The 13163-nt window shown below is 39.6% G+C and overlaps 1 protein-coding gene across 1 annotated transcript; it reads left to right on the forward strand.

Moving 5' to 3' along the window:
- The first annotated feature begins 4525 nt into the window (after positions 1-4525).
- Positions 4526-11482, forward strand: smo (smoothened, frizzled class receptor). Its single transcript, XM_037695607.1, has 12 exons — positions 4526-4787; positions 6268-6467; positions 6650-6859; positions 6965-7137; positions 7216-7435; positions 7513-7636; positions 7727-7819; positions 8049-8157; positions 8443-8628; positions 9482-9630; positions 9743-9877; positions 10725-11482. The coding sequence occupies exons 1-12, from the start codon at positions 4526-4528 to the stop codon at positions 11318-11320; spliced, it is 2457 nt and encodes an 818-aa protein (XP_037551535.1). The 3' UTR covers positions 11321-11482.
- The last annotated feature ends 1681 nt before the right edge of the window (positions 11483-13163 follow it).

Raw genomic sequence — 13163 nt, forward strand, 5'->3', positions numbered from 1 at the left:
ATATATATATATATATATATAAAGGCACTATTTGTATGACAACCCAGTGACAAGGATACCTACAGTGCTAGTACAACATTATGACATCATGCATGCCGTTCAGTTTAGATTTGTGAAAATGTACAAATTTGCACTGCTCGAGTGTTGTTATTGGGTTATAGAGAGTAAATGTCATGAATAAATTTGACATTAAACATAATCCAAATTGAAGCGTTACATCATATTCAGCCCCGTTTTTGGCATCTGCATTTGGTAGCAAGCCAAATTGACAAAGATCATGCAGAATAATGTTGTATTTTAATCCCACAGCTGAGAAAGGTATAGTCTCTGTAAGTAGGTCTAGGAATAAACATATTTGTATTGGTATCGGTTATTGGAGAAATAAGTTTTAACATATGGATATTGGCCAAAAATCCAATATCGTACATCCCCAAATATTATACATGGTCATTTATTTATTGAGGAAAAGGATCTAATATTACATATAGGTCTTATTTATGCAGAAATATAGAAAATTCAAAAGAGTTTACAAACTTTCAAGCACCACTGTTTGTGTTTTAACTGTTGAGTTTTGCTCTCTTTTATTGTTTGTTGCATGCTGTTCTGACTTTTGTGGCCATGGTTTGCAACAGTACACATCCTGATTGACGTCAGAGCCACATGATGGTTTCATATACTGCCATTATGCGTGCTTACATAATCAGCAAAGACAAATATACATCACAGTGAAATTATGTGGACTTGTTGCATTTTTCAAGTCTACACTGGTAAGTATTAAAAATAGCAGTTCTGTCACATAGACCTGTTGAAAGTGGCTGTTTTTATAGCAGGGGCAAAAAAAATGTGAAGAGCTGAGCTGTTTAATAAAACACCCTCATTTTATTTGTTGCTCCAACAGCAAAGAGTGTTTAACCGTCTGATGTTTCTCTATCCCAACCTCTCATCACTATTCTGTTCCTCTGCTCCAAACCTGCTTGGAAGCTCTGCAGCAGAAACAGCGAGTGTCTAATCTAAACATTACGTTTGTCTGTTGCTTTACAGTCGCTGCTCCTCCTCTTCACTGACTTTCTGTTTGACAGAGACCAGAATCTAACGGGTCACCGGCCCGATTGCACAAACAAGTGAAATGCTCTGATTTATTGAGAGATGGAACAGTGGGTGTCTCTCGTTGTAGTGATCCGTGTGTGTGTGTGTTGAACTGGACTGCTGCAGCTCTGTGTGTGGTCTCCGAGGTTTTTTTTTTCTTCCTTTTTTTTAGCATCTGACTCACACAGACAGCCATATTGCTGAGGGTTTTGGCCCACACACACACACACACACACACACACACTCACAGGACAGAATAGATTCAACCAAATTTTATTCAGCATAAACAAAGAACCAGCGGTCATGCAAAAAAACCACAAGCTCATGTTCCAGTTTATTCAACATCACCAGTATCACGGTGGGGATTTTTGCTCGAGAATCAGTCTTTTTGGGGGGTGAACCTCTTATCATTAAACATTTTAAGTTTACTGGGGTATGTTTTTTTAAGCTGTGGGTTTCTGCTACCGCCTTAAGAAGAAGAGAAGCTCAGACCAATGAGAACATCCCAAAGAAAACTAATTTAATGAGCTTCTGTATTCTAAAAAATATCTCCTCCCTTCTTAACGTACACACAAACACATACACACACTCTGCTCTGTCTAAACTGGGATCATGATTTACTTCGCTGTACTACTTTACTGTACTACTTTACTTCACTCCTTTACTGTGCTACTTTACTGTAGTTTACTACTTTACTGTACTACATTGTGCTTTACTCCTTTACTATACAACTTTACTGTACATCTTTACTGTACTTTATTACTTTACTGTACTACATTGTACTTTACTCCTTTACTACTTTACTATACAACTTTACTGTACATCTTTACTGTACTTTATTACTTTACTGTACTACATTGTACTTTACTCCTTTACTACTTTACTATACAACTTTACTGTACATCTTTACTGTACATTACTCATTTACTACTTTACTGTACTACTTTACTGTACTTTACTCCTTTACTTTTACTACTTTGCTATACTACTTTACTGTCCTACTTTATTGTACTTCACTCCTTTACGACTTTACTATACAACTTTACTGTACGTCTTTACTGTACTTTTACTACTTTACTACTTTACTGTACTACTTTACTGTACTTCACTCCTTTACTGTACTACTTTACTGTACTTTACTACTTTACTGTACTATGTTGTATTTTACTCCTTTACTGAACTACTTTACTGTACTACGTTACTGTACTTTACTCCTTTACTGTACTCCTTTATTGTACTTTACTCCTTTACTGTACTACTTTACTGTACTTTACTCCTTTAATGTTCTATTTTACTGTACTTTGCTACTTTACCTTACTACGTTACTGTACTTTACTCCTTTACTGTACTCCTTTATTGTACTTTACTCCTTTACTGTACTACTTTACTGTACTTTACTCCTTTACTGTTCTATTTTACTGTACTTTGCTACTTTACCTTACTACTTTACTGTACTTTAGTCCTTTACTGTACTACTTTATTGTACTACTTTACTGTACTTTACTAATTTACTCCTTTACTGTACTATGGTACTTTACTGTCCTTTATTGTACTACCTTACTACTTTATTATACTACTTTACTGTACTTTACTCCTTTACAACTTTACTGTACAAATGTATGGAACTTTAGTCATTTACTTTACTACTTTACTATTACCACCTACTTTAAACAGGTCTCTCTTATAAATTAGTCCTCGAGGCTCAACGAGACTAACCTGTATAAATAAAGGTTGAATAAATTATTAATAGCTGACACACAATCGCCTCAAAAATGGTTTTGTACTCTAGTTTTTATTTCCACATAAGATAATTTCATTTTATTTATTTGATAGTGTCTCTGAAGAGGTCAGGTGTTTTTTTTTTTAAATAAAATAAATAAATCGGTCCTAACTTGTGTAGTCTTGACTTTTGTAAAGAACTCTCCTCTCAGTATACAGTAAGTGTTCTGATGAACTCCATTATGTCTGGAACGTTTCATTAAAATCATAATTTTTAGATAAAGTGGTCAGTTTATGTCCTTCACAGACTGAAAGAAATGGAGATACTTTTTATCAAATTGTGATTCATCATCTTCACGCAGCTTATTTATGTGTATCCTGTAGAGATTTGACAATGTAAATTGTGTTTAGGGTTTAAATTTATTTCCTCATTATGCTCATGGAAACAACATGTCTTATTCCAATAATGTAGAGAATATTAACTTCTGGATCTAAATAAGTCAGTTCCTCAACATATATACATTTCTATGCACCAATCTGTAAATTCGGACCCAAAATTAATCCCAACCCAGTTCTTTTTTGTTCACAAGAAAGCCTCGAGTCATTTTTAGACATTTGTGTGCTTTTCATTTACACCTGCGGGCACAGTGGAGGAGATATTATGGTTTGGCTTTGATTGGGCAACCTTGAAGAAAGCTGAACCAAAAACATGGACCTCTTAACGTGATAATAAATATCTATAAACCAGAACAACTCACTAAAAGAACAAATAAACAATACGGCCAAGTCAAAGGCCAGGTTTGAATCCTGTCATGCTGCAAAACTTTTAAGATGCTTTGCTAGAATAATAAAGAGTTTTCAATTGATTTAGATTAAACAGAAGAAAGTTAAGTTTAAAATGCGCCTTTGGGTAATGTTTTTGATGGATTAGTGCATAAATGTGCAGTTATGGTCTTTTAAGGTGTGAGATCATTCTGATGGGTTTTCTCCTACATGAGTAAACCTGTCAGATTGAAATCTGTTTTCTTTTTCAGAGGGGCTGAGAAACTCCTGCCATAAGGCAGATTCTTCCACAAGCAGAGGGGGATGGGAAGGGAGGTTTTGTTGCTCTGGCTCTCCCCTCCACCACCATCATGTGCATACCAGAGACAAAAAACACAAGCGGGACCGAGCTGCAGCTCACAGGAACACAAAAACACAGAGGAGACCTCTCGCCAGATCCTCCACCAGGAAAATCACTTCCTGGGACCAAGACGGAGGATCCAGGACTGTTTCTCATCTTATTTTTCTGCTTGCATTAAAAAAAAAAAGTCTTCAGAAGGGGTGGTGCATGAGAGGCAAAGATCAGATTACAGAGATCCAGACTTTTTCAAGTTTTTCAGGGGCAGTGGGGGGAGGGCAGAGCAACTTTTCTTCTTCCCAGATGAACATTTTTATATAAACTTGTCTTCATCATCCTTGTTTTGTTTTTATCACTTGAGGACCTTGTTTTTTAACTGTGGCTGTTTGGAGTTTGGATCATGGAGGGATCCAGCAGGATCCTGCAGCGGTCGGACAGAAAGTTGGAGAGGAAACTTTAAAACTTTTCTTCCACATGTTGGAAACTTGTTCTGCATCTGATGAAGAAAGCCTCTTTTCCCGAATCACAGGGGAATCTGAGTGAAGCTTTGAGAAGTCATTTATTTTAGTGTTTCCAGAGCTTAACTATCCCCCTCTCAAGATGTCCTCCCAGGCCTGGAGGCCCTTTGTTGGGCTTTGTGGGATGCTTTGGGTCTGGGCTGGCTGGCTGTCGGGCTGCGGGGCCGTGCTGGCCCCAAACGGGACCATATTTGAGGACATGTGCAAGAAAAGCACAACCTGTGAGGCCCTTAAATACAACACATGTCTGGGGTCCCCTTTACCTTACACACACACCTCTCTGCTCCTGGCTGAGGACTCCAGCACCCAGGAGGAGGCTTTTGAGAAGCTAACCATGTGGTCTGGTAAGATTTATTATAATGAGAGGAGAAGAAGATGATGACGAACATAAAAACATTTATAAAATAAATGAATAAAAGCACCTAAGGCTCTTCACTTAAAGTCCTGGAAGAATACTAACTTTAACATGAATTATAAATATCAACTGCTTATTCTTGTTTTATTTTAAGGGGTGAGGTGGTGCCAAAAATCTTACTTATTTTCAAGCTTTTAATTTGTTGCCCCCCCCCCCCAAAAGGCTGCATTTGTATATGTAAGCAAAAAAAAAAAAAAGAAGGGATTTTTATGACATCATTACTGTGTTTAATAGTGCAGCTGTATGAGAGAAATTTGAAGAAAGGCTTCAGGAAATTAGGAATAAAAGTAATATGCGATGAGTCAAAGGTTTAAGAATGCAAGAAGCTCAAACGAGCCTCATTTATTCATTTACTTGGAGTAAATGAATAAATAAACGTTCGAAACTTTCACTTTTAGACCAAATACAGAGCAGTCGAGCTTGGATGTAGATGTACAATTTCCAAACAATAATACAGATAAATATATTTAGCTTTTTTTAGATGTTTTTTTAATTGTAAACAACTTGAATAATAAAGTCAACAGCTCAAATGGTTTGTTAGATTGTGAGTCATTTAGTTAGAGATTATTAGGCTAGAAAATAATCTGGTGGGTAATTCATCAACAATATTGTTAAAAAAAAATCTGTTACAATAATTGGTTTTGATATTACCAGTTTATTACATACATGCAAATTTATAAATAATGCAATCGTTTGATAAGTAATAGGAGAATAATCTGCAATGTTTATGTGTAGTTTTAGGTGTCACAAAAAAATAAAATAAGAGTTCTTAAAATAACTATGGTATTTCAAATGCAAAATCTTACTATAGTTATGTACCGGTAAATACTTCATCCACCACTGGTAGTGCTTATTGATTCAAATCCTGGTGCAGAACTTTATTATTACACTTTATTCTCAAATCTTACACACAATATCATTGTTTAAAAAAACAAAAACCTTTGCATCCTTTTTTTAAACACATGTCCTTTAAATATCTGCTACAGCATGAATAAGACAGAAAGTTTGCACAGTATAATGCAGACTGCTTGTGTTTTGAAAAATGTGAGTTGGCAAACATAAATTCAATAAAATTTATTTATATAGCGCCAAGTCACAACAGAAGTCATCTCAGAGCACTGAACAGAAATATTCATATATATAAAAATAATAATTTAACATTATTTATCTGAGGAGCAGACTGCTTTGAGTTTAACTCCATCGCAGAACTCTCATCTTGAGCGAGCATGAAGGTGACAGTGGAAAGAAAAAAACGCCCTCATGAGCAGCTTTACCATAAAACACAAATGTGTCATCCATATTTCACCTAATAATTTGTATTTATGTTCAGAGTGCAGCTCCTCTTTCCATACTTTGGAACTTGCCACAGCTGCAGTGCTGACATGTGTTTTATTATCTTTATCCTGCAGGTTTGCGGAACGCTCCTAGGTGTTGGTCGGTCATCCAGCCGCTGCTCTGTGCCATCTATATGCCCAAATGTGAGAACGGCCGAGTCGAGCTGCCCAGCAAGAGCTTGTGTTTGGCGACCCGGAAACCCTGCAGCATCGTGGACCGGGAGAGAGGCTGGCCCGGCTTCCTCAAATGTGACAAATTTCCTGCGGGCTGTTCGGTATGCTTGACCGTTAATTTACTGCTCCCTGTGGAGAAACTTGTCTTATTGCTCTGCTTCCAGTAAGATCTGAGGTCAGGTCAGATGCAAGATCTTGAGCTGTTAGCTGGGATTCATTCTTGGCCTATTTCAGTAATCCAGAAACAAAACCGATCGCCACCTTTTGCATCTTTTATTCGCAGAATGAGATGTCCAAGCTGAAGTTCAACACGTCGGGTCAGTGTGAAGCTCCTCTGGTGAAAACGGACATTCAGTCCAGTTGGTACAAAGATGTGGAGGGCTGTGGGATCCAGTGTGACAACCCATTATTCACCGTAGAGGAGCACAATGACATGCACGCCTACATCGCTTCCTTTGGCACCATTACTCTTCTCTGCACCTTCTTCACCCTGGTGAGACATAAACATACGGCTCGACTGCGAAAGATTCGTTAGCAAAATGAAATTATTTTCCACGTTAACCATTTTAGCTGTTGTTTCCCTTCCGTCTTGATCCAGGCCACGTTTCTTGCCGACTGGAAGAACTCCAACCGCTACCCGGCCGTCATTCTCTTCTACATCAACGCTTGTTTCTTTGTGGGCAGCATCGGCTGGCTGGCCCAGTTCCTGGACGGCGCGCGCAAAGAGATTGTGTGCAAGAGCGACAACACCATGCGGCTCGGCGAGCCCTCGTGAGTGCGGAAGGCCCAGTCTCGTGTTTGTTACTAAAACAAACCAGAAAAGGTCGTTAACAGTTGTGTTCTCTGCAGGTCCTCAGAAACTCTGTCGTGCGTCACAATCTTTATCATCGTTTATTACTCGCTGATGTCGGGCGTGATTTGGTTTGTTATGCTGACTTACGCCTGGCACACGTCCTTCAAAGCTCTGGGCACGACTTACCAGCCCCTCTCAGGTCGGACCTCCTACTTCCACATGGTCACCTGGTCCGCCCCTTTCATCCTCACGGTGGCCATCCTTGCTATCGCTGAGGTTTGTATCAAAAAAAGTACTCAAGCTGACCGTGTTCTTGTGTTTTTGACGTCTTGTCCACATCTTGTTGTCCAAAGGTGGACGGGGACTCAGTGAGTGGGATCTGCTTCGTCGGCTATAAGAACTACCGGTACCGAGCTGGATTTGTGCTGGCGCCTATCGGGGTGGTGCTTGTTGTCGGAGGCTACTTCCTCATTCGAGGTGCACTTCATTCGCTCGATGAGCACTGCGTTCAAATGTAAATGGCAGTTGTCGTGTAAACATCTGGACTGATGTGGCTGCTTGTTGCAGGTGTGATGACCTTGTTTTCCATCAAGAGTAACCACCCAGGACTGCTGAGCGAGAAAGCTGCCAGCAAAATCAACGAGACGATGCTGAGGCTCGGTGAGTTCTGCCCCACCGTTTTGTTAAAAGTTCGAAGAATCAGCTGAAGCACGAGCTCAGCCGTCGCTGAAAGCTAATGTTCTGTCTAAAGCTGCAGGCAAAATGAGCAAGGAATCACTAATGCACCAGTTTGATAGGAGAAGCTGCGTAAATGTCCTGTTTGCACAAGCGAGTTATCTTACTGACTGTATCGATCCTCTGTGATGCGCCATTCTCTCTTTTACTCCAGGTATTTTTGGGTTCCTTGCTTTTGGTTTTGTTTTCATCACATTCGGCTGCCACTTTTATGACTTCTTCAATCAGGCCGAATGGGAGAGAAGCTTCAGAGAATATGTGCTGTAAGTTTTTCTTTTGGCTCACCTTCCACAGTTCGATGTGTTTTCACAGATCACAGAAGTGAAAAGGTAAAAGTTTGCACCTGATGCTGCTCAGACGTACTCGTTGAATAAATGTGGCTCTGTTTCCCCGCAGTGTTGACTCTGGCTAGTTCAAATGAATTCAACCTCAAAAATGTTGCTCCCCTCCTCTGGCCTAACTTTATTTAGGAGTTCAATCATCTGAGTGCCGCTCGTGTGTGACTCGTTAGATCAAACAGGTCATCTCTGTGCGTTCATTCCCAACAGATGTGAAGCCAATGTGACGATCGCATCTCAAACCAACAAACCCATCCCAGAATGCACGATTAAGAACCGCCCCAACCTGATGGTGGAGAAGATCAACCTGTTCTCCATGTTTGGTACTGGAATTGTCATGAGCACCTGGGTCTGGACCAAAGCCACCATCCTCATCTGGAAACGCACTTGGTGCAAGTAAGCCAACTTCCAGGGAACAACTGGGATCAATTACCGTAATTCCCACCATACTTGTCACACCGATGTATAAGTCGCGTCTAATAAAGTAGAAAAATCCATAAATATGTCACTTCGCCGAATACGTCACATCTATTATGCGCCACCGTTGACGCGTCGCGTTTGTTTCGCGTCACTACTGACAACCCAGAATTGTGGGCCGGTGTTGTGCCAAAAATCGATTGGCTGCTAATGGCGGCTGCGGTAATGTGCACGGGAGGACTTTAACAAGAATTGAACCAGATTAACACGTAAAAACAATTATTTGTTTGCTCGAAATTATAATAATTATATATAATAATTATCGAAAGCAGAAAAAAGGTGGAATTATGTAGCAAGCCGATTGTGTCATTAATAGCTAGTGAAGATTCTCAGTCATCCAGGACATGCTAAATTAAAAAAAGCTCAAGACAAAAATAAAAAAGTATTAAGTAAAGTATAATAAATAAAGTCCAGTTGTTTTTGTCTTGAACTTTTTTGAATTTGTCATTAATAGACATTTTACCCATTACATGATACAACGGCATGCCACACCACAACTGCTCTGCTGCCATCAAGTGACTGAAAGTGGTACTGTTCTTTTTTTTTCTCCAGTCAGAATGAATGAAAACCGTCAAATATCAGCCAAAAATTGGTTTATAAATATGGGGGGAAAAAAATCCATAAATATGTTGCTTCGACCTAAGTCGCAGGGCATGTACATTAAAAAAACGTGACTTATAGGCTGAAAAATACGGTAGTTAAAGTGAAACAGTTGCTTTTTTTTTTGTTGCCATCATGTGCAGCTGTTTGTTTTCCTGTATTCCTTCACCAGGATCATTGGCCGCAGTGACGACGAGCCCAAGAGGATAAAGAAAAGCAAGATGATTGCCAAGGCGTTTGCACTGAGAAAGGAGCTTCACAAGGACCCAGAGAAGGAACTGTCCTTCAGCATGCACACCGTGTCTCACGATGGCCCAGTGGGTGAGTGTGCATGTGTTCATCTCCTAAGAGGAGGTTTCATCTGATATTTATGATGGGTGTAGGGTTACTGAGCCAAAGCCTTGTTTTTAGTTTGTGATTTTCTCTTTCATAGCTGGAATCAACTTTGACCTCAACGAGCCATCCAATGATGTGTCATCAGCATGGGCGCAGCATGTGACCAAGATGGTTGCCAGACGAGGTGCCATCCTGCCTGAAGACATTTCTGTCACTCCCACCGGTACATCAGGTGAGACCCTGGAGTTGTGTGTGGTTTGACCAAAATGTTACATCTGATTATCTGCTGTTGCTTGTTGTTTTTCATAATTAGCCAAATAAAGGCAGCACCGCATTTTCCGCCATACACGTTGCACCGCCCTATAAGTCGCATCAGTCCATATTTGTCTAATAAAGTGGAAAAATCCATAAATATGTCGCTTCGCCGTATACGTCGCATCTATTATGCGTCACCGCTGATGCATTTGTTACGTGTCATCGCTGACAACCCGGAAATGTGGACCAGTGTTGTGCCAAAAATTGACTGGCTGCCAAATGGCATCCGTGGGAGCGTGCACGAGAGGACTTTAACAAGAATTTAACAAGATTAACACTTAAAAACAATTATTTGTTTTCTAGAAATTATAGTAAAGGTATGTCTCAGTCTAACTTTTGCTTAATAAATGCACTTTGATGGTCAAATCAGCTGCATTTCGCCAGGACTTTGCAGCGAGTTGAAGCTGATTCGGTTGCTCCAGGCAGACAAGGTGGAAGTGTATGGCAAACCGACTGTGTCATTAATAGCCAATTTTACCTATTACATGATACAACGGCATGTCTCACTACTCTGCCTCCATCTAGTGGCTGAAACTGGTAGTGTTCAATATTTTCAGTCAGAACGAATGAAACCGGTCATATCTCAGCCAAAAATTGGTTTATAAATATGGGAAAATAATCCATAAATACGTCACTTTGGCCTATAAGTCACAGGGCATGTAAATTATGCAACAACAAAAAAAGTGACGTATACAGCAAAAAACATGTTTACTCTGCTTTCTAATTAACTGGAAGGGTTCTTTATATATGTATTTTTCCAACAGTGCCACCTCCAGAGGAGAGAAACAAGTTGTGGATGGTGGAGGCTGAAATTTCTCCTGAGATGATAAAAAGGAAAAAGAAGAAGAAGAAGAAAAGGAAAGACGTGCGTCCGGTTGAGGAGGTGGCAAACCACCAGGCTCATCCCCAGCGTGAGTATGGCCGCAGCTCAGTGCCCCGGCTGCCCAAGCTTCCCTGCCACCCGAGCCTGGTGGCTAACCTGCACTCACAGCAGAGGCAGCAGCTGAAGATGGAGGAGGACATCCTGCCGGGGTCGTGCCCAGAGTTTCAATCCTATGAGGAGAGGTGCCTCTACCTGCAATGCCAAAGCAGCTATGGCAACAAGCTGCTGTCCAGCCCTCTGACCCACATCGACCGACCTGACGATCTGGGCCTCAAGCCATGCTATCACCCATCAAACTCCAACTGGCAGCCCATGGGGTCTTCACTCTGCCCTGGAGAGATGAACCTTAACGTGATGTCTGAGAGAATGGCTCGTGTGGCCCGGGTGCCGGCAGGCCGCAGGGCTGGCTGTGGACCCATCCACTCCAGGACCAATTTAATGGAGGCGGAGCTAATGGACGCTGACTCCGATTTTTAACTTTCTGTAGACTGCTTCATGGTAAGCAAAAAAAAAAAAAAAAAAAAGTGCTGGTAACTTTCAGAGACTCTTACTAAAGTGCATCAAAATCCTGATGTCATCAACCTGGTCAGTATATTGTATTTTGTATTTTTCTGTGTCTGTGCATGTGAGATTTTTCCCCCCAGAAAAATGGAGGGGATAATACAAAACTAATAATTTTTATACATATATATATATATATATATATATATATATATACTTTATGTGTCACATAACATTTCAATGGCAACTTCATTGTGACTAAACAGCTGAGGCAGCTAAATTTTAAATGGCTTGAAACAACACAGTGAGGGTTTTTTTTTTACTTGACATGTTAAACATGTGAGCGAGAATGTTATATTTTAAAGATCCATCTCTCCCATCCCATTACTACCGGTATTTAATCTCTAATTTTTTGTGCTTGCAATTATCTCAAGGTGCTAACTAGTAATGTCTAGTTTAAAGACTTTTAGTTTAAAGATTTTCTAATAGACTGCGTACATTGCAGTAAAAGTAGTTTTACAACTTCACCTTTATCTTGATTTTATTTGGTTTTAAACAGATTTAATCAAATCATTGTTAGCTTTTCTTTCTTCCATCCCCCCCAAAAAAACAAATACAACCACAATTTCATTGATCTGCTACTCTTAACGAGTTTTTTTGTTTGTGCTAAAATATGTGCTAATCATTTCTATTTGCTTTGTTGCCTGGTGCAATAATTCACCTCTTTGTCTTTTGTCTGGAGGAAGAAAGGTTAAGCAGTGAAGCTGTAATGATCTGTTTTTTTCCTCAATACGTTCTTGTATATTTCTATCTCTGTTGTACATTTTGGAAAAAAAATGTTATTTTTTTAATCACGTTTCTGTTTTGTTGTATATATTCATTTGGAACTAGGCTTCGTGTGTTAATGCTTTTATGTGTTACTTTTTGTGTATAAGAAATACTGTCACTTTTTGCTGTGCAGCTAAGCTTTTTGTTCTTATTATGAAATAAAAACAATGCCACGTGTTAATTTTGCTCTGTCAGTTTGTCAAAAAAAAGTTGTGGCAACTCCTTCTGTTGGCCTATCTACATTATGTTGTCAGATTCAGAATTCATTCAACCTTTATTTAAACAGATTGGTCCCATCGAGCCATGAGGAATAGAATAGAATTCAAAATCTTACTTCTACCAAGCCCTCAACAACCTAGCTCCATCTTATATAACTGATCTTAGTGTTCCATATTTTCCTAACAGAGCACTTTGCTCTCAGACTGCAGGCTTACTTGTGGTTCCTTGAGTTTCCAAAAGCAGAATGTGAGCAAGATCTTTCAGTTATCAGGCTCCTTTCTTGTGGAACCAACTTCCAGTTTCTGTCTGTGAAGCTGACACATTGTCCAGTTTTAAGACTGGGATTAAGACTTTCCTTTTTGATAAATCCTATAGTTAGGGTTGGATTGTTATGCTGCCATAGGCTACTGGAGGACAAATTGACATCATTTCCTTAAATGAATAGTTAAAAATGAATAGTTTTCATTTGATATTATTTCTATCTTAACATGTGATTCTTGACCTGCCATTGTGTATCTGTTCCTCCTTCTTGTTCCTCTCAAACCCAGCTGATTGAGGCAGATGACCGCTTTTGTTGAGCCTGGTTCTGCTGGAGGTTTCTTCCTCATGAGGAAGTTTTTCCTTTCCACTGTCGCCTTCATGCTTGCTCAAGATGAGGGTCTGCGATGAAGATAAACTCAAAGCAGTCTGCTCCTCAGATAAATAATGTTATTAACTGTTTTTTATGTACAGGTCCTTCAAAAAAAATTAGCATATTGTGATAAAGGTCATT

Source organism: Nematolebias whitei, chromosome 22, assembly GCF_014905685.2.
Source record: "Nematolebias whitei isolate Nwh7 chromosome 22, NemWhi1, whole genome shotgun sequence".
Classification (NCBI taxonomy): domain Eukaryota; kingdom Metazoa; phylum Chordata; class Actinopteri; order Cyprinodontiformes; family Rivulidae; genus Nematolebias; species Nematolebias whitei.

Bases quoted from the DNA above. Each gene is read 5' to 3' on its own strand.
- smo (XM_037695607.1), top strand. From the start codon at position 4,526: ATGTCCTCCCAGGCCTGGAGGCCCTTTGTTGGGCTTTGTGGGATGCTT. The intron at 6,860-6,964 runs GTGAGACATAAA...GTCTTGATCCAG, and splicing joins TCTGCACCTTCTTCACCCTG to GCCACGTTTCTTGCCGACTG. The intron at 7,138-7,215 runs GTGAGTGCGGAA...TGTTCTCTGCAG, and splicing joins ATGCGGCTCGGCGAGCCCTC to GTCCTCAGAAACTCTGTCGT.